Genomic DNA, 19,931 nt, shown 5'->3' on the forward strand with positions numbered 1-19,931 from the left:
TTGCCCGGAGGGACTATTTGGGCATGTAAATACCCACCGTGAGAATGACTGGTGTAATCAACTATTGGGAAGGATGAAACATACGGAAAGTACAGACCACATGGATGCTTTTTGTAATGTACTAAAAGTAATATTAATATTAATTAATGTGTCAAAAATATTCAGTTTAAACAAACATATTAAACACACATACTCGTTTGCTTTTCTGTAAGTTGGTAAATTTTCTTAAAAATAGAGGAATGTTACTCAGAAGCAAAGAGCAAAAGCCTGCCCAAGGAAATAAAATTAATGATAATAAATCAACTTTAAATCATATATCTATAGTTGAGACCTTGTGAAAATGGCTCCACAACGTCCATTTACCAAGTATCAAGTCAAAGAGAAAAATCTGCTTAAGATCCCTGATTTCTAGCTTCAAGATCCTAGATCCCAGATTTTTAGTATAGTTAGTTGGTTATTTTCTCTATAAAAATGGGCAAGTGATTGCAGGCTTACACACTTCGTCTTAAACCAGAAAAAACACATATTTCTCTCTAGTTTCTTCTGTAAACACATTACACTAAACACTTTTCATCATTGTAACACTTAGATCAATCACTTGCGCTCTCGAATGGTAATTAACTTCGATTTATAATAATAAAAGAACAAAGGCAGTGACGATTGCTTCCTCCCGGGGTTTTTATGCCGGCAATCCAAAAGGATTAAGGGCTTTTTCTCGTCAATAAATCACAGTGTTCTTACTCCTTTTATGCATTTTACTTTATTTATATTTTACATAACGTTTTTCTTACGATTATCGCTCATATCTTGCATATTGCTTAGTTTTGATCAACTTTTACAAAGTAACCTTTTTATTTACGTTCATGTACATTAATTACTCATATTTTATGTTTTTATACTATTTCTTAATGAATTCTTAAGTATTATCACATTTTAATGTTTTTTATTCAAGATCTTGGCACTTTAAATGTTCATTTATTAGATTTTACAAGTAGATCTTTACTTTTACAGTTCTATCTGATAAAAACATTCTTTTAAGCATTATTTTACGTGATTGTTCAATATTTAGCAAATACGTTACATTTTCGCAATTATTTTGACACCTCAGTATACTGACCCTTCAAGATCTTTAAGCACACAACCTCACGAACGAAAGTTTGGTTACATATTTAATCTGAGTCTTTGACGTAGATTATCTTAGGTAATTTTTGACCAAAACAGTACCCGTTACCAATGAAGCATAGACCCACATGTGGAGTTTAAATACGTGGGTTTGATCCTTGGGGGTGCTTAAATCATGTGGGGATTAGGATGGAGGTATTATACCGACATCATATGACTCATACGAGGTGAGTTGATGGGTATCCAATTGCGATATCGGGACTAGGGTTCCCTCCATTACTCTATCTCGTTATACTTTCACATGTATCATTCGATGAATATGATTTTTAGATTGATTTAGCATTATCTTAAAAAAATTACCCCCAACTGTATTCACTTTTCAGTAGAACGATCCAAACTTTTAGAGGTAGGAGGAAGCCCAAATCAAAATTGGGCCAGACTTGCAAGTAAAAGTGTAAAACATCTATAAGTTGTAGACTTATATAGTTATATATCCCCTTAATGGCCTAATTAGGCGGCCTCATCTAAGCACACTAGTTCGTGAGGTAGTCTTGGAGCATTAGTGATGGTAAATCGAAGGTAATGATCTCAAAAACTCAGCATCGCAACAGGGAGAAAAAAAAAAAATCAACCGCGCTCTCCCTCCCAATGTGGCTATAACCATGACGCAACAACAATCCACACCACCACGTTGGTATCATGTAATGGACCACATTGGTGGCTGGGGTGGTTGGTTGACCATGACTCCATGTTATGGGTGAAATTTCAAGTACCGATATCTTGATAACCTAAGATATCGACATGTTAAGATCTTGACAATGATGGATATTCTAATGACTTATTAATATGTTACTAAGATTACAAAATAGTTCTTATTATTATTTCCACATGAGCTATGTGTGTGGATTCCAGAATATTCGATATCAGACTATGGAAAATATCTCTAACGGTACAAAAAGGAATTCACACATGGGATTAATCATTAACACGCAAAGAAGACTAAGTCTTGCAAGATAATCGGACTTTTGGTTGAATTCAACATGAGGGGAAAAGACTTTAATGTTCACATAATCAGTCAAGATACTCTCCAACTTTACAATATCAAAGGCCTGGAAGATCCCTACTATTTCGCATAGTTAGTTAACATCTAGGTCTATATAAACGAAGGAGGTTGATCGATATAGGATATACAACTTTCACTAGCAATATCTCTGATCACTTGTGTTCACACACTACTTTCTACTCTCTAATCTTTAATCTTTATTCTCATACTTAACAATAATCGATCAACCGAATTCGACCATTGTAATCATTTAACAATCATTAATAAGAGAACAAAGGCAAGGACGATTGCTTCCTCCCGAGGTTTTTATGTCGGTGATCCATAAGGATTAAGGGTTTTTCCTCGATAACAAATATCGGTGTTCTTGTTCCCTTATCTTTACTTTTATCTTGTTAATTATTAGATCTTTATTATAATCAACATTATTTTTTGTTCTTTACATTGTTTCGATACATCTTAATCCTTTATTTACGATTATATTTGTCCTTTAAATCTTTGTTTAGTCAACATAAATATTTGAAACTCAACATATTTTACAAGCCCTAACCTCACGAATGAAAGTTTGGTTACATAATTAATATAAGTCTTTAAGATTAATTATCTTAGGTAATTTTTAACCAAAACACTCCATGAGCTCTAGCAAGAGCACCATTACTTTCTCTGTTATAAGTGAGCATGATTGATCATTAATCGGATATTATAATGTGTTTTAACAAGATAAAAGTGAAGAAACTTGTTGATCAACAAAATTTAAGATTTAGATTTTGTGATCAAACAAGTTTCTACAGTTTATCTTGTAAAACACATTTTAAATATTCGATTAATGATATATTTTGTTCACTACCAAATAGTCTCTTATTCTTTCTTTTTGGAATGGTAACATACTAACATTATTTCTCTTTTAAAGAACAAAAGAAAGAAAGGATAATAAAGTAAACATTACCATGACCTATAATTCAAATTGGCAGGCTTGTAGAACTTTGAATATGACAATATTTTGCAACTACATGTTAAAAAAAGAACAAATGAATACATTTGAACTGAGGGGTCTACATTTTCCAACATCCTTGTGAGCTTAGATTGCTATGCAACAAAAGAAAGCAAGCATAAAATAGACAATTCAAGATAGATAAAGATGTGACATTTTATTCTCCTGCTTATGCAATATGCAGTTAAATATTCAAATTTGGATAAAGTTTCACACTTATATAACACAGATATATAGGCGCTATAGAATATGGACAGATAGAACGTTAACATCTCAACAATTATTGATGACTTGTGCAACATATGATCACGAAAGTACAGACATATGATCGATGAATATTTTTGTTCGAATATGGAAATAAAAGTGTTAGACTTGTACAGTAACATTTTTCTCTAATTTTGACCAAAGAATACAAAGAATCTGCAAACAGTAAAGAGGCCGAGACTAAACATATTTCCATTACAATGTTTTGGTTTATTTTATAAAAGAAGTTATATTATATTAGTACCTCACTCACCCACCTGCTCTTCTTCCATTAGCCTCATAAACTTGTCTTACTGCAGCCATATGGTAAATCAGTAGCAAGGGCTAGAGGAGAAGAAAGTGAGAATGTTTTATTGTGTCTTTTCTTTATCCCTCGAAAGTTCTTCCGACTCCTTTCTGGTCTTTGGGTCATTATGAAGTAGGCTTGCACCGCTCATACTAAACTAGGCATGCATGTAAGAATTGGACACCGTTTGAAAGGCATAATTTGTGAGCCAATTCTAAGTAATTAGTTTTAAAATCCCACATAAAGATGAACACTTTAACAGTTATGTCTTGCAACTAATAGGTTGACAATTCTAACTAGTGTATATATTCTGGCACATGAGGGAGCTTTACAAGTATAATAATGAAACCTAAAGGCTAAAGTACATATTACTTATGATAGATCAGATGCATATAATAACAATTCGAAAAGGCAACACTCCGATGAGTAGAGGTGACACTTTTAACTCACTAACTGATGAATAGGGTTGATTTGGGTAAATTTTTGTCTCCATCTCAAACGGGTCAATAACTTTTTCGCTACAGCAGAAACAGGTCAAATGGAATGGGTTCTAGAGTAAATTTGATGCAGTAAAATTCAAAAAGCACTTTGTAAGGAATTTCAATAGTTATTATAGTTTTGTAACCATTTTGAACGCTTTATAGTACTTATTTACTTTTAAAACTACAAACAAAAGTTTGTGGATCAATCCTGCCCGGCATATCTTCATCTGTACTAAAATAATTACTCATTTTGACCCAAACCTGTGAACAAACCCACCGAGCCCTCTTGTTTTGCCACCTCCATCAATGAGACACAGGAGAATATATTATTTGGCTTCCTAATGCTTATTGATCAAAGTCATCAAACTATATATAAAGACAACAAAGAATATGTTCCCGTGTGTGTGTGTGTGTGAGAAAGAGAGAGAGAAAGGATGAGACAAGAATTAGATACCTTTAATGCACAAATTTTGGTCTAGCAAGGCAAAGATGCAAATCAGGGCTCCATAAAATCAGCCAATATCTGTCAGCCATAACTTGGTTGGGCGGAAAGGATAAACATACAACAGAGAAAAAGAATTGAAGTTGAACACGAAGGGAAAAATAGACTAATATTCAACATAAAGATAATCCTAGATGCTGATTTCTTCCTCTTTAATTTCAGAATTCTCTCTGATTTCCTTGTCAATAGCTCTTCTATTACTTTGAATTTGGCGAACGTATTCTGCAATTAGGACATGGAATTTTGGAGCAAGCTTATTTGTAGAGGATCCAATTAGACCTGCTTTCTTTAATGCTCTTGCAACATGTTTTTCCGCCTTTTGGAAATGAGGTGCACAGAGAGTTGGAACTGTGCATTTTAGAATCGGTTTTCCACAAAGTATGGGTCCTGCTTGTGAGCTGATGAAACAAGGACAGAAAAGTGTTCGATTATTATAAAGTCGAAATATAAGGCTATAAGCTATTCAAATGTTTTACCAGAAACAGTTAGAAATTTCATCAATAAGTGAACAGTTACAAATTTCAGCAATAAGTAGCCTTCAGTGGGCAACGATATGATACGAGTATCCGATAAACTCATAAAAGCAAAACGAAATCATATCATGCATGTATATTCCTAATCTATCAATGACTCTATTTTGGGCATTCATTAACAGTCATCATTCTGCGCCTTCAATTGTCAAAGTTGTTCTGTTATGTTTTCGGCTATCATATACTCTTTAACATAAAAAATTAAATCAGTTTCATCCATGGGGCCTTCCTGTGTATAGTAAGGTAGTCACTCTTTTTTCATCAAAAAATTTATTCACATTTTTTCAAAAACTAGAACTCTGTTTTGAGGTCAAAATATCACAAGTAGTAGAAGAAAAAGAAAACGTGGAATTCAATTTCCTTATATACGAGCTATCATTGGGGACCAAATTGCTTAAAAGAATACCACAAATGGCAAGCATCCAAGACATACCAAGTAAAAAGGTAAAGTTTTCCAAAAGTAGTGTATACGAATAATGAATCTAATATCTTCTTGTTTAAGCATTTCCAGCTAAGTCCTTTCTAGACTAGATCCATTTCTACTTAGCACTCAGAATACAATCAAGTGCTTTAAGACAGCTAAAATTAGTCAAACCGAATAACTCCAAGACAGCATCCCTATCTCAAGTCTTAAGAAAGCAACAGGTAGATCGATAAAATATAACTAAATCCCTTCCAATATAAAAAGCCATTAAGGTCACTACTTAACGCTTCTTAACTACCCATTTCCGGTGGTTTCTCATAGGTACCAATCAAGTTTAGACCTTTCTGCCAACAAACATGCTCCCTAAAAAGTTATTATAGCATATGCTAAATAACTTACTGTCAAAAACAATCTTAATGTCTATCTAGCCAGTTTAGACTTACAAATCATTAACCCTGCAACCCTATAATGGTGGCTGAGTGATGAACACTTAAGATTCTCCAGGAAGATTCTGAGTTCAAATCACACCAAAATTAACCCGTTAGGGGCTTAGGGCCACTCGCCCAATCTTAGATATACAAATCACGGAAAGTTGTTAGTTTGCCCCCCAAGTCAACAAATATATGCACATCGGATTTCCCATGTCACGCAACTTTGTTGAATCGGCGGGCAAACTCAACATCAAAATATTCTTCCTAACGCCAAAACGATTCCAAATATCGAGTCATTCTAAATACGAAAAACTAATGGGGTATTCAGGATTGCTTATTTAAGTAACTAACTACCTACTCCTCATTACTTGAACTTTTTTACAGCAAAAAACAATAACAAACTTTCCGAAAAACAGTTATTCGTCTATTCACTAAGCACGCTAAATACGCAATCATCAAAATAACAATAATCAAGAAACCGAAAAATCTAAAAAAGCATATACCTTTTGATAACATAATTACAACCCATATATAGTTTTTGCTTAGAATCAGACAAAATATGACCATGGCAAAACTTTGTCAATGCCATGGCCTTCGATTTACACCCGTGGACCGCACACCGCCCCGAATCACCCCCAAACCCTAACTCACCCTCACCATTATTATTATTATTATTTTGATTATTATTATTATTATTATTTTTAGTACAATTTTTATCAGTTTCATCATAAGGGCTTTTTCCAAACTCCCAATAATACTTTCTATACTTCAATCTTAAATCTTCCATCATACACCAATAACTATGTTTATAAACTTTTGCTAATTGTTTTAATCTTTTTGCTCTTCTTTTTATAACTTCTTCATGTGATAATAGTTCAGATTGTGATAAAAGTATATTGTCTTCGTCTTCTTCTTCGAGGTATATGAACTCATTCGGTGGTGTTTCCATGGCGGTGGCGGTGGTGCTGGTGGGTGTTTCCGACATGGTTTTTAATGGTGTTTTTTTTTTCTTTTAATAGTTGAAGGTGTTTGAGCATGTGAGATATTGGGTTTGGTGTTTCTTTTTTCTTTCTTTTTGACAGATTTGAAAGCTTTTTTGGCAATATATGAGTTTTTCTATTTTGAATGTTTTTATGTGTGAAAAGTGAAAATTTTGAAGCGACGGCGCTGAAGGTGAAAAGAGATTTTGGAAATTTTGATTTTTTTTTTCCCGAAAAGATGAACTACCAGTAACAATTAACAGTTAACATTAGAAATCTATTCTATTATATTAATAAGGAAGATTGTGATGACATAAAATTTTTTAAAATTTGTATTATCACAAATCCTCTTAATTTAATTATGACATCATCATATTTTTCTATTTAAAATTTAAAATTTATTTTTTTAACATATTTTTTTTTCAAATATGCATCATTAATATAGATTTTTATTAAATGTCTAAATTATTATTTAAGATTTTAATCACCTTATTTTTCCGTACAATAGGCCGAAACTATGGTATTTTTTTTTCCCGATAACTTTTTTTTTTTGCGAACCGAATGTGTTTTAACGTGTGTCCACAACTATACAACTTTTGTTTCCATTTATTTTTGTTTTTCGACAACATATTGTAAAGCTACCGGGTATCATTCGGTTTATTTGCAAAACGTCTATCAGTTAACCGGGGTTGAAACCGGATTGATTAGCTAGTATCATAATAACATCTAATTGGATAGTATAAGAAGTTCGAACAACATATGTCTGAGATGAAACTCAGGGCTCTCGAAAACTCTCCATAATAATCTACTTCTATAAATGTATTTCCTAAGGTTAAAGACCTTAACAATGAGTCAACAACTCATTGGCAACCAACAACATCTTTTGAAAACGGTATACTCATCTCAGGTTCGAATCCTGTTAATTCCTTAAAATGATTGCTCTCTCGGGTCTTTGATAACATTATAAACTCTTTCTTCAAATGTCTTTGGCATGATTTGAACCCATTACCCCAAGACCCTAATGGCGAAGTTCTTGAGTTATAAATTAGAAAGAATTAAAGGGTGTCCGCACAATATGACGGTGTAATGGTGACATTGGTGGTGACGGTAGTGGCAGTGGTGGCGATGTAATGACGGATGACAGTGATTTAGTGTCGTCTTTAAGGATTTTTTGACCTAGGCCGAGCCAAAAGAATAATGACTCCTAAGCTAAGCACAACATATTATTTTATATCATCCGTTTCTAAAACAATGTTAAATGTTTTAATAATAAACATAACACAACTGATTGGTCGAAAAATAAATGGCAAAACATTGCAAATAAAACTAAATTAGTGGAAAACAGAAACTTTGAAATCCAAAAAAAATTATATTTATAGATATCTTAATTTTATCTTAATCTTAATATATACTATAAAACAGTTGAACTAACGACTTATTAACCAATCAAATTGCTCATTTTTATCAAATTGACTATCGCTTATGTCATCATTTAGATTAACTATAAATTAAAAATCCTAATAATCATTATCCAGATATATTATTATATTACTCATAGTATTTATATTAATTTGTAGAAAAAGTCTTATTAATTTACACTTTTTTGTTTTCCATCAATAATTTACACTTTTTAGCTATGAATACTTAATTTATATTTATTTTTAGTCATCAACTTGAGAGGATTTTTCTCAATTTTAAAAAAGAAATTACAAAAAGTATTTATATTTAATCGTTTAAAGTTACAATTATCACCCAAATCAAGAGTCCTAATTGTTATCAAAGCATATGAAAACAATCCTAATTGTTATCTACTTACCATAGGACAAGTGATTGAAAAATAAACCTATTCATGTTATGTACCCGAATTATGATCAAGTACATATACATGAATGTCAAATACAAGATCACAAGTATGTTTATATTTTAATTATTAATAATCTTTTATAATAGTATCACATTATGAGTACAACTGGTTTCAAAAAATTTTATAATAGAGAAATCATTGTAGCATGTGCCTTGTGAAATGAGTACAACAAACAATTCCATCAATATGTCTCAGCTAATAATGACAGTGACGAACCTGTGAATATCGTACTACAACTTGCAAAATATAACACTTGAAACCGTATATATTCAAAATTATAAGCTTTTATTAATTAAATATATGAAAAGATAATATTGATAATATCGTAAACCCCGTCTCCAATATCCCGTGTCCAATGTCCAATATTGGACACGGGTCTAAAATCTAGTAAATCAAACTATAACATGCATAACAATGAATAATTAATCTACAAAAGGTATGTGAGTTTTTTTATGTTAACTAAATTATACTTTGGTTCATTGTTACAATTTGTAATAAACTTTGTTAATTACATATATAATTCTTTTATACATATTACATTAATAAAAATTGGACCCTCTAAATAAAAGGTCTCGGCCGATCGACTACTTTGCCCTACCATCAAAGTCGCCCATGCGGTGATTCATGGTGGTGGTGGCGGCCGCCGTAAGTAGCATAAGTTATATTGATGTAATATGATTTTGATAATGATGACATGTGAAAAACCTAGAAGTAAGATTAAGAAAAAAATTAAGTGAAATACATTTGTCACATCCATATGGTTTTATGAGGAGTTGAACAATTGCCATGGTGCTTAGCTTGACATTTGTTGCACCATTTCCCGTTATTAAGTCCTTACCGTTTTCCTTTTGATCTTCCATTTCTTTGAAGACCCCGTACGATCATCATTCTTTTTTCTTGAACCATATTTTATGTCAGACTCCTTAAAAACCTTATCAGCTTTAAAATCATCATCGAGCCTCTTAAACTCCGTAATTGCAATAGTTAGTGATGTGTGCTACAGATAGTACGGTAACTAGCAAATTGTCAACATATGTCTCGATCTTATCCACCCATTAGGAACCAAGTGACCCACAAATTTCAGTTTTTCAGAGCGGGTGTAATTATTCATGTCACTAGTACCCACTTTGAATGCCCTAAATTCCTTTTCCAGCGATCTCTTTTTTCGAGTACTAACATATTATTTCAAAAACTCCTCTTTACAATCATAACAATCATTATATTAGGGGCCAAAGAAATGGTAATGACCTTCCATCAATCATGTACACTTTTTTTCAATATTCTAGTTGCACATAACATCTTTAATTCAAGACAATTACAAAAAGCAAATACTATCTCTATACAGCACACAACATCAACTGTGTCATCAACACACATTTAGTGAAACTTTCATATTTAAACTCGGTAATACAAACAACATTCAAAGCTTGATTTACATTTAAAACGACATTTACATTCTGAGCTTGAACCACCACATGTTCATTCATGTGAGCAACATCTGGCCTCACAATGGATGACTCTGCACGACTCGAGCAGTTGGAATAGTTTGCAGTCGTCCGTTCTTTCCCGTGAGAGTTAACTTTTTATTGAGCTTTCGCCTGACGTAGTCCATCGTCTTAGTTAAGTTTGAAGTTCTCTTACTAAATTAAACAACTCAAAGTGGCATGAGAACTTCTTAAATTACCATATTTTTTTAGATCGGTTCAGGCCTAGCTGGAACATAATTCACATAAGACCCTTGATTCGGTTGTCGGGGAAGTCTTTTGTATTGTCGACCCCATTGTGATCCGCCAAAGTAATGCTAGCCGATGCTCCATCTCGTCGGTTGTTGTTTGCTCGAGCGTTAATCATTGCTCTTAAAAATAATTACCACTTAGAGCATTTGTATTTTAGGGGGAAAAGAAATATACAAACAAAACTTGAAACGATTGGCGCAAAACTAACCTAAGATGATCTGGATAAATAAGCCAAACACGCACCTGACAACCACTCAATACGCCACGTCACTTCACCCAAAATCTTTCAAATACAAACTCCCTTTTTCTCAATCCATTAAAACTCCACAATACACGAAAATCACAATTAATAGAAATGCTGTTTGTTAACAGCAGCACCAGCAGCCGAGCAACCGCCGTAACCGCGGCCGTACCTAACAAATTTACTCCCGCCAAAATCACCAACACTCTCATCAGCCGCATTTCATTTCCTTCATCATATAAAACTACTAGAATCGGATGGAATAGTAATAGAATGGAACAAAATCAGATGAAAAAGAAGGATGATGTTGTTGTTACACGCGCCACCGTTTCCTCCGCCGCAGCACAACCGCTGCAAGATGCTGATGCACTAATTGATTCCGTCGAGACTTTCATCTTCGATTGTGATGGTATATCTTCACTTCACCTTTTGGTGTTCATGATTTTATTCATGTATTAATTAAGTAGCTGTAGATTATGCTATATATTTATATATAATTATTATATTATATAACGTAATATCATTTAACTTGATCAGATTATTTGTATTAGGCTAATATAGTTAGTTAGAAGTTAGTTAAGTAGCTTCTTCTACATATTAGGATTTAAACTTCATTTGCGTTTTGTAACTTTTAACTCTTTATCAGAATTCGCCAAAAATTAAGAAGAAACATTGACAACCACAAACATCATCCACTAGGAGAACATGATTTAGACAATGTTTAGTCGGACTTAACGGCCTGCTAAGGTAAGTGTTGGCCTGAAATGGGAAACATGATACTAGTAGTAAAGTCCTCCCCTCAAGAGTTAGGATTCAAATGTAGTGTCTGTGGATTGTATACATGAGGTTATTACAGACTTAGCTTTATCTCCCTCGATTAGTTAATAAGACTATCTCCAATGGTAAAGGATTCCTAGGCCGGTCACTATAGAGCTTCTTCCTTAGCGTCCTATTGCTCCAAGATGCTAGACGCCATCGTTAGTCAGTGTCTGGCTTGAACTTCTCCAAGAAGAAGATGGAGGACGTGTAAAGTGGACTGGAGGAAGCACAATTAGAAGGAATGCGTTTTTATTAATAATAAAGAAATAATAAATTAATTAACAATGTGGAGAAGAAGTTCTAAGAAGCTTTTTCTTATAGGGAGGGGGAGTCCTTAAGAGAGTCCGGAGTGATGTGACGTTGAGTTGGCAGGCAAGAAGTTCCAAGAAGCTCGTCCTTATAAGCATCGGCCTTAGAGGTCCTTAGCTGCCATGTCAGCTACCACATCATATTCTTACAAATCCTTAAAATCCTTAAGTTTACCTCAAACCATACAAACATCCTTACATATCCTTACATATTTTATATGCAAACAAACAACAAAAAGTACTATGGATATTCTTAAAAACATATCTTTGGCCAAAGATAATTACCTACAAATCCTTGGCTAAGGGTATACTTCAATGGTAAGAAAATCTAAGGATTTCTAAGGATATCCTTACTATCTTCCATTGGATATCAATAAGGCTGTTGATTCATTTCGGACAAGGATAGATTTGATACCTACTTCGGGTTATTTTGGAAGGATCCGTGATGCTTCCAACTTCCTGCGTCGTGCTTTCATTTCTATAAACTATAGATAAATAAGATTGCAATATTCCTCTGTGCGTTACATAGAGGTAGATTGTGCTTTGATTTTATAGAAATATAGATAGCATTTCACTACTAATGGAAGCCTACTAACATACTGGGCTTCGGTTCATTTGAGACCACTTTAGTCATATATGATTATGTTTTGAAACATATTTAATGGTAATATGTGACTTTCCTATCACATGTGATTTGAATCAATTTGGACCATTCATTTGTTAATCTAGGGACCAGCGCGTCTCAAATGAACGCACCCCTAACAGCCTATCACATGATGAAGTATTTTGATACGTATATATATATATATGTGATAATTAGCCATATTCTCTTGCATTTAATTGATTATATATCTGAATGTTAGATCATTACTATCACTCCCATTGTCATTTGGTTTATTATCACATAATAGGCTCTCATCAAACCATAAGCTAGGTGTAGAACTCACTCCCAAAAGCTAGCTCAAAGGAGGAGGGGACACCTAGACTTATAAACAACCAACCAATCCCATACTTGGCAATGTGGGATCATAACAATACCCCACCCTTTGAAGAGCCAACGTCCTTTATGGTCACGGTTGGCACCCTTCTTCTTTTGGCTCCAAGCCACCGCTCCATAAGCCACCACTCCGAGCTCATTGGTCACGGTTGCGATCCTTCTTTTTGGGTCCAACCCACTACTCCATAGGCCACCACTCATCTATCTCTGAGATGTTTGGATTTTTCAAAACTCCATGGACATGCAGGCGAGTTCATTGGTCTCGGCTATGTCGGTCACGGTTGGTACCTCTCTTTTCGGGTCCAAGTCACCACTCCATAGGCCATCACTCCGGGTGTTGGAACATCAAAAGGTAGGGCTGGTTCTGATATCAATCGATGCGAACCCATCCCATAATAGGCTCGCATCAAACCATAAGCTATTCCTCCGGTTAATTAGAAAATGGAACTTGTAAGATAATGAATCCCTTAGGGTTTTCTTTTCCCTTCACATTCATCTCAATTTATAGATTTACAAATTACAATTAACTACCTTCAAATTATTACATTCGACTACCTCGAAATCTAAACTAATACATGTACGGTCTAATGTACCCCCGCAGTCTAAGGCGGAGGATTCTGGTAAGACTGGACCGAAAATCAATGAATAAAACACGCAGTAGCCCTTTGGTAAAAATGTCTGAAAAATTATGCCGGGATGGAACATGGAGAACACGAACCTGACCACGTTGAACTTTCTCTCGAACAAAGTGAATATCAATCTCGATATGCTTAGTGCGTTGATGCTGGATCAAATTCTCAGAAAGATAAATAGCACTAACATTATCGGTATACACCAAGGAGGCTCGACGAAGAGGACATCCCAGCTCGAGTAATAAATTGCGAATCCAACATAACTCAGAAACAACAGTCGCGATACCCCTATATTCCGCCTCAGCACTAGATCGAGAAACAACTGACTGGCGTTTAGAGGACCAAGAAAGAAGGTTGTCCCCCAGAAAAACACAATACCCGGATGTAGAACGCCTAGTGTCAAGGCAACCAGCCCAGTCAACATCAGTATAAGCAACAAGGGTAGACAAAGAAGATGGCCGCATCCATATACCCATATCAAGAGTCCCTTTGACATAACACAAGATGCGTTTTAATGCAAGAAAGTGATCAGTATAAGGAGCATGCATGTGCATGCACACCTGCTGAACGGCATACGGGATATCTGGGCGAGTAAATGTCAGATACTAAAGAGCACCGACCAAACTACGATACAATGTAGGATCATCAAAAGGAACACCGGCTTGAGCACCAAGTTTTCCTGCAGTGTCAACAGGAGTAGAAACAGGATTACAATCTTGTATCATAGCCCGTTGGAGAATGTCAGAGGCATAACGGCTTTGAGACAAGAATAACCCATTAGAAGAGCGGGTGACAGAGATACCAAAAAATAATTGAGAGGACCCAGATCCTTCATGGCAAACTCAGCGGATAAATGAGACAAAGAGTGTTGTTTTAGCTGTCCTGACGAAATAACCATAATAATGTCATCAACATATAACAGAATGTAAGCAGTATCGGTACCACGCCTGTAACTGTGATGAAAACCCAACCGTTTGACATAGTCGGTGAACTGCTGGTACCAAGCCCGTGGTGCCTGTTTTAGGCTGTACAACGATTTACGCAGCCGACAAACATGATTCGGAAAGCGAGCATCCCGAAAACCGGGGGGTTGATGCATAAAAACAGCTTCTGATAAGTGCCCATGGAGAAATGCGTTCTTAACATCAAGTTGAGTAATATCCCGGCCGCGATTAAGCGCCAAAGAAAGAACTGTCTGGATAGTAGCCGGTTTGACAACCGGACTAAAAGTATCTAAACAGTCAATGCCCACCTGTTGTGTTCGACCATCTGCCACTAAACGAGCTTTGTACCGCTCAAGAGTCCCGTCAGATTTCAGTTTCTGCATGTAAATCCACATGCAACGAATAATATTCATACCTGTAGAACAAGGAACTAACTCCCACGTCTTATTATCAATAAAAGCTTTAAACTCATCAGTCATAGCATGGTTCCAAACGGGTGTATTAAGAGCCTCGATTAGGTTTTTAGGCAAAGGAGTGAAAGTGGTAGAGGTATGTAAACTAAATGGTTGTTTTGGTTTGGAATGACCAGTTTTGCTTCGAGGTAGTTTAGATTTCGAGGTAGTCGAATGTAATAATTTGAAGGTAGTTAATTGTAATTTGTAAATCTATAAATTGAGATGAATGTGAAGGGAAAACCCTAAGGGATTCATTATCTTACATGGTATGAGAGCTCGGCCCTCTTTTCCGCTCAAAACCCTAATTTCTTTCTTATTTTTTCCAACCGGCGATCTCTTCTCCGATCAGCCGTTGTTCGACCGATCTACAGCCCTTTATTCTTCGAATCACACAACACCATATATACCATTAGCTTCGTAATTTAAAACCGAAAAACCCTTTCAAATTTTGTCCCCGCCGGAGCCTCCACGCGCCGCCAACAGACTCGCCGGAAATTTTACAAATCCGGCAATTTCACCCCTTTTTCCGGCGCGTACAGTGTCACCGCCGCCACCATCTTCATCCTTGCCTAATTCCGATCAAATCCATATAATCAAATTATTACATTCGACTACCTCGAAATCTAAACTAATACATATACGGTCTAATAGAACTTGAAACACGATTTTCACATGAAAGGTTCTCTCAAGGATGTGGGCAAGCAAATAATTCTCGATCTGAAAACAGGTGTAGAACTCACTCCCAAAAGCTAGCTCAAAGTAAGAGGGGACACCTAGGTTTATAAACCACCAATCAATCCATACTTGGCCGATGTAGGATCGTAACAGAAAATAAGTAAGAGGATTGGAGAGGAGAGGAGTAAATCAGTGTCTTAGGTGGTGTTCACTTACTAATGGTTTCTTGAGGATGACGTTTAGGTGATTACTTTCTTGTGTGATGCAGGAGTCATTTGGAAGGGTGATTCATTAATTGAGGGTGTTCCAGAAACCTTAGAGTTGCTCCGGTCAAAGGTTTGTGTAAATTATGTTTTGTTTGGTAATTATTGTCGCTGATATAGTTTGACACTTGTGATTCTGCAATCACCAATATTTTGTGCTTGTGGTCCTTATCTACCGCGTTTTTATTTTATTTTATTTTTCTTTTAAGTCGGATTGTTTTGTGATAGTTTTTAAACTTTTTTATTTTTATTTTCAGGGGAAGAGACTAGTTTTTGTAACCAATAACTCAACCAAGTCGAGGAAACAGTATGGAAAAAAGTTTGAGACACTTGGTCTCAGTGTCAATGAGGTGAGGTGTACTACAGGGATGTAGATTTTTGTATCTCATCTTGGAAAATTTTCTAACTAGAGGTGAAGGTTTCAGGAGGAAATTTTTGCATCTTCTTTTGCCGCAGCTGCATACCTGCAGTCAATTGATTTCCCAAAGGATAAGAAGGTACGTGGCACAAGTATCTCATGAAATAATGACTTTTATTATTTACGATGATTGCCATAACTGTTAAGGCTATGTGTAGTTGCTGGTGATGTAAGGTGGTATTAGTCCTTTTATCTGATATAAGTTTAGCAGCCTCCAGTTGTTTGCCATATGTTAGCCCATATTAAGATCTTCCCATGGGTCTCAAGAAGCGTAGTAATGCTTAGTCTAAGTTGATTTGTCAGGGTGTATACATGATGGATCAGTATCTTGCATGATCGTTAATTATTCTATCTGAAAGTTGATGACTCGGTTTATATTCTCATTAGTTTGACTAAAGCAATCCCGAGGGAAACAGGGGAGGGCAAAGGGAGGTTTTGGACTACAACTTTTGCATTTGAAACATAAACATGAACCTTTGTTATGTATCAATCCATTTTCATTAGAAATGAAATCGTTTCTCTCATATTTTCATTTAGCTTTGTAAAAAAGCCATTTGGTAAGAATCTTACTTGAAAGAGACTTCACATCGTGTAGATGTAAAAGCAATATGTGTTCACTGTTAAATTGGATGCTAACACATAGAGTTAACAGCCCCTATTTCTGGAAATTTTAAAGTTTGGTGGTAGCTGAAGTTTTGCTGCAACAGTATTCTAACATTACATGTATCTGATATAACAATCAAAACTGTGCAGATTTATGTGATTGGTGAAGAGGGCATATTGATAGAGCTTGGGCTAGCAGGATTTTCATACCTTGGGGGTCCGGTATGTATGCATTAAAATAATGATTTTACTGCAGTAGCGATATTAAGTGTTAATTGTTCTATGACGCGCATATAACAATCTCTACTTGAAGTCAATTTATGATTCTGGTTTGTGATTTCACATGAAACATTTGAACAATGTCTTGGGGTAACTGGTGCCAACATTAAGGGTATTTCTAATATTTATGTTTCTTACAGGTTACAATCGTTTATGGATGTTTTAAAAAGAAACCATGAATTTATATGTATGCTGCACAAGAAACCATCTTATCGCCAATAAGTGGTCATTGACATGTCAGACCTTTATGAATGATTAATGTTAACTTGTGACCAGACCCGGCTTTGGGCACTTGTTATGTAGTATTGAGTAAAGTTATGTCTTTATTTTGTAGGAAGACGGTGGAAAAAAGATAGAACTCAAGCCCGGGTTTTTGATGGAGCATGATCATGATGTATGCTTTTAATTTCTCATTCTTGTGATACACGCTCCTTTTTTTTCCTACTTCAATTCTTCATCACATCTTTAGTCTCTTTTCCATAACAAAAAATGTTTGATAAGATTAACCATAGGTTTTCTTGTGTAACTCAACTATCAAACAATGTGCCAAATAACTACTTATATTGTTGCCTGGTATATAGGTTGGTGCTGTTGTGGTCGGATTTGACCGTTACTTCAACTACTACAAAGTTCAGTAAGTTCTTTTGAATATGAGCAATCTAAGTAACCAATATTCCGCTTTAAACTTTCCGTAGTTGTGAACACATCTGTTTTCTCATTGGCAGGTATGGGACACTATGTGTTCGTGAAAATCCAGGCTGTCTTTTTCTTGCCACAAACCGTGATGCTGTTACTCATCTTACAGATGCACAAGAGTGGGCAGGTTTAACAACCTCTCCATTCCCCTCAATGTCTTCTAATTTATTCAAGACAAGATGTACATGTTTGATGATTGGTTCATTTGACAGGGAATAGGATTTTTAAGGATCTCAAATTTCAAAATATGACCAATAAATATTATATAATTGCAAATTATCTCCACTATTGAATAAAACGATTTAGGAGGTGTTATTAGGATTCTAAAGTTTTCCCAACTTGACTAGTCAAGTTGGGAAGATCTTGACCCTTAATGAAAATCAAAGGTCAAGATTTAAATATAAGTTTTAAATTTTGACCCTGGGATGAAAATCAAGGGTCAAGATTATCCAAAATCTGGACCTGTCTGGCCCGTTAGAAATAACCTGAATCGACCCATTTATAAATATATGGATCGAATTGCCACTTTCACATGCAGATCACACTGCTTTCTTAAATGTCTGCTAGAACCACATATTAGTATATTACATGCAGATATGCAATATGTTCGTCAATTCGAGGCACATCATACATATATACTAATGTATTTTACTCGCTTCAGGTGGTGGTTCTATGGTTGGTGCTCTTGTTGGATCCACTCAACGTGAACCACTTGTTGTGGGGAAACCTTCAACATTCATGATGGACTACTTGGCAAATAAGTAAGATGTTTTTTTGCTTCTTTTGGTTTTGCTTTTATAACAAGTGTTTTCATATATTATATATTGTTGATGTTGATGCGGATTACTATCTTTTTGAACTCAAAATTTAGCTAAACATTCAACAAGGAACACGTTTGGATAAAATCACCACACCTTTTTAGTTTGAATGCTTCATGAAAATTGAATAGTTCCAACTTTCAGAGAGATCCCAAGATAAAATTACCTGTTTGCCCACTATTCACCATTACAAACAAATCTGTGATATCGATCTAGGCCTGCAAGATTGTTTTGTATTTTGGATAAAATCACCACACCCTTTTAGTTTGAATGCTTCATGAAAATTGAATAGTTCCAACTTTCAGAAAGATCCCTAGATAAAATCACCTGTTTGCCCACTATTCACCATTACAAACAAATCTGTGGTATTGATCTAGGCCTGCAAGATTGTTTTTGTATTTTAGATAATAAGATGTTTCGATTTCAACTATATAATTAATATCAAACATTACAAATTTCATGGGACCTTAATAACTTTTTTCCTACGTTGGTCGCTTAAAACAATTTTTATTTGACCTATAAAAGTCAATTTTTGAGTTGTGTATTTAGATACTTGATCTCAACTTTGATAAATCTATTCTTCACCGATCTTTAACCCTATGATTCAAAATACTTGGCGTCCAGATTCGGCATCACCAAGTCACAGATATGCATGGTCGGTGACAGATTAGATACTGATATTCTTTTCGGGCAAAACGGAGGATGCAAAACTCTCCTTGTTCTCTCAGGTTCTAAGTGCAAATGCTTCACTGATATATATATATATATATATATATATTTTCAGTTTTAAAGAAATATATGATTCATCTGTTGTGGATTGTATGTAGGTGTAACAAGTCTGTCAATGCTTCAAAACCCGAACAACTCGATTCAACCAGATTTCTATACGAACAAGATCTCCGATTTTCTTTCTCTTAAAGCTGCAGCGGTGTAAAATGCTTTTGGCTCATTTATTATGGTTTCTGGCCCGTTTTCCTTGCCTGATGATTTAACAGGCATGGATCACAAGGAATTGTTGTATGCCCAGAAAACAACGTTTATAATTGAGATCATGTATAGATTCATGCCCCCTGGCTTTTTATTTCTTAAACGTAGAGATGTATCAAGCAAT

At 35.1% G+C, this 19,931-nt stretch overlaps 2 protein-coding genes across 2 annotated transcripts; one reads left to right on the forward strand and one right to left on the reverse strand.

Moving 5' to 3' along the window:
* Positions 1–4,640: 4,640 nt before the first annotated feature.
* LOC122589296 (INO80 complex subunit D-like) lies at positions 4,641–7,171 on the reverse strand. Its single transcript, XM_043761572.1, has 2 exons — positions 6,596–7,171; positions 4,641–5,105 (listed from the first exon to the last, which is right to left on the reverse strand). Exons 1-2 carry the CDS (start codon positions 7,075–7,077, stop codon positions 4,838–4,840), a joined length of 750 nt encoding a protein of 249 aa, XP_043617507.1. The 5' UTR covers positions 7,078–7,171; the 3' UTR covers positions 4,641–4,837.
* A 3,811-nt stretch (positions 7,172–10,982) lies between these two features.
* On the forward strand, positions 10,983–19,910 carry LOC122587189 (phosphoglycolate phosphatase 1A, chloroplastic-like). The gene is made up of 11 exons (XM_043759290.1): positions 10,983–11,322; positions 16,012–16,079; positions 16,264–16,356; positions 16,432–16,503; positions 17,178–17,249; positions 17,641–17,700; positions 17,888–17,940; positions 18,032–18,129; positions 18,664–18,763; positions 19,445–19,548; positions 19,648–19,910. The coding sequence occupies exons 1-11, from the start codon at positions 11,028–11,030 to the stop codon at positions 19,752–19,754; spliced, it is 1,122 nt and encodes a 373-aa protein (XP_043615225.1). The 5' UTR covers positions 10,983–11,027; the 3' UTR covers positions 19,755–19,910.
* Positions 19,911–19,931: the final 21 nt, after the last annotated feature.

Source organism: Erigeron canadensis, chromosome 2 (assembly GCF_010389155.1).
Source record: "Erigeron canadensis isolate Cc75 chromosome 2, C_canadensis_v1, whole genome shotgun sequence".
In the NCBI taxonomy this organism is placed as follows: Eukaryota; Viridiplantae; Streptophyta; class Magnoliopsida; order Asterales; family Asteraceae; genus Erigeron; species Erigeron canadensis.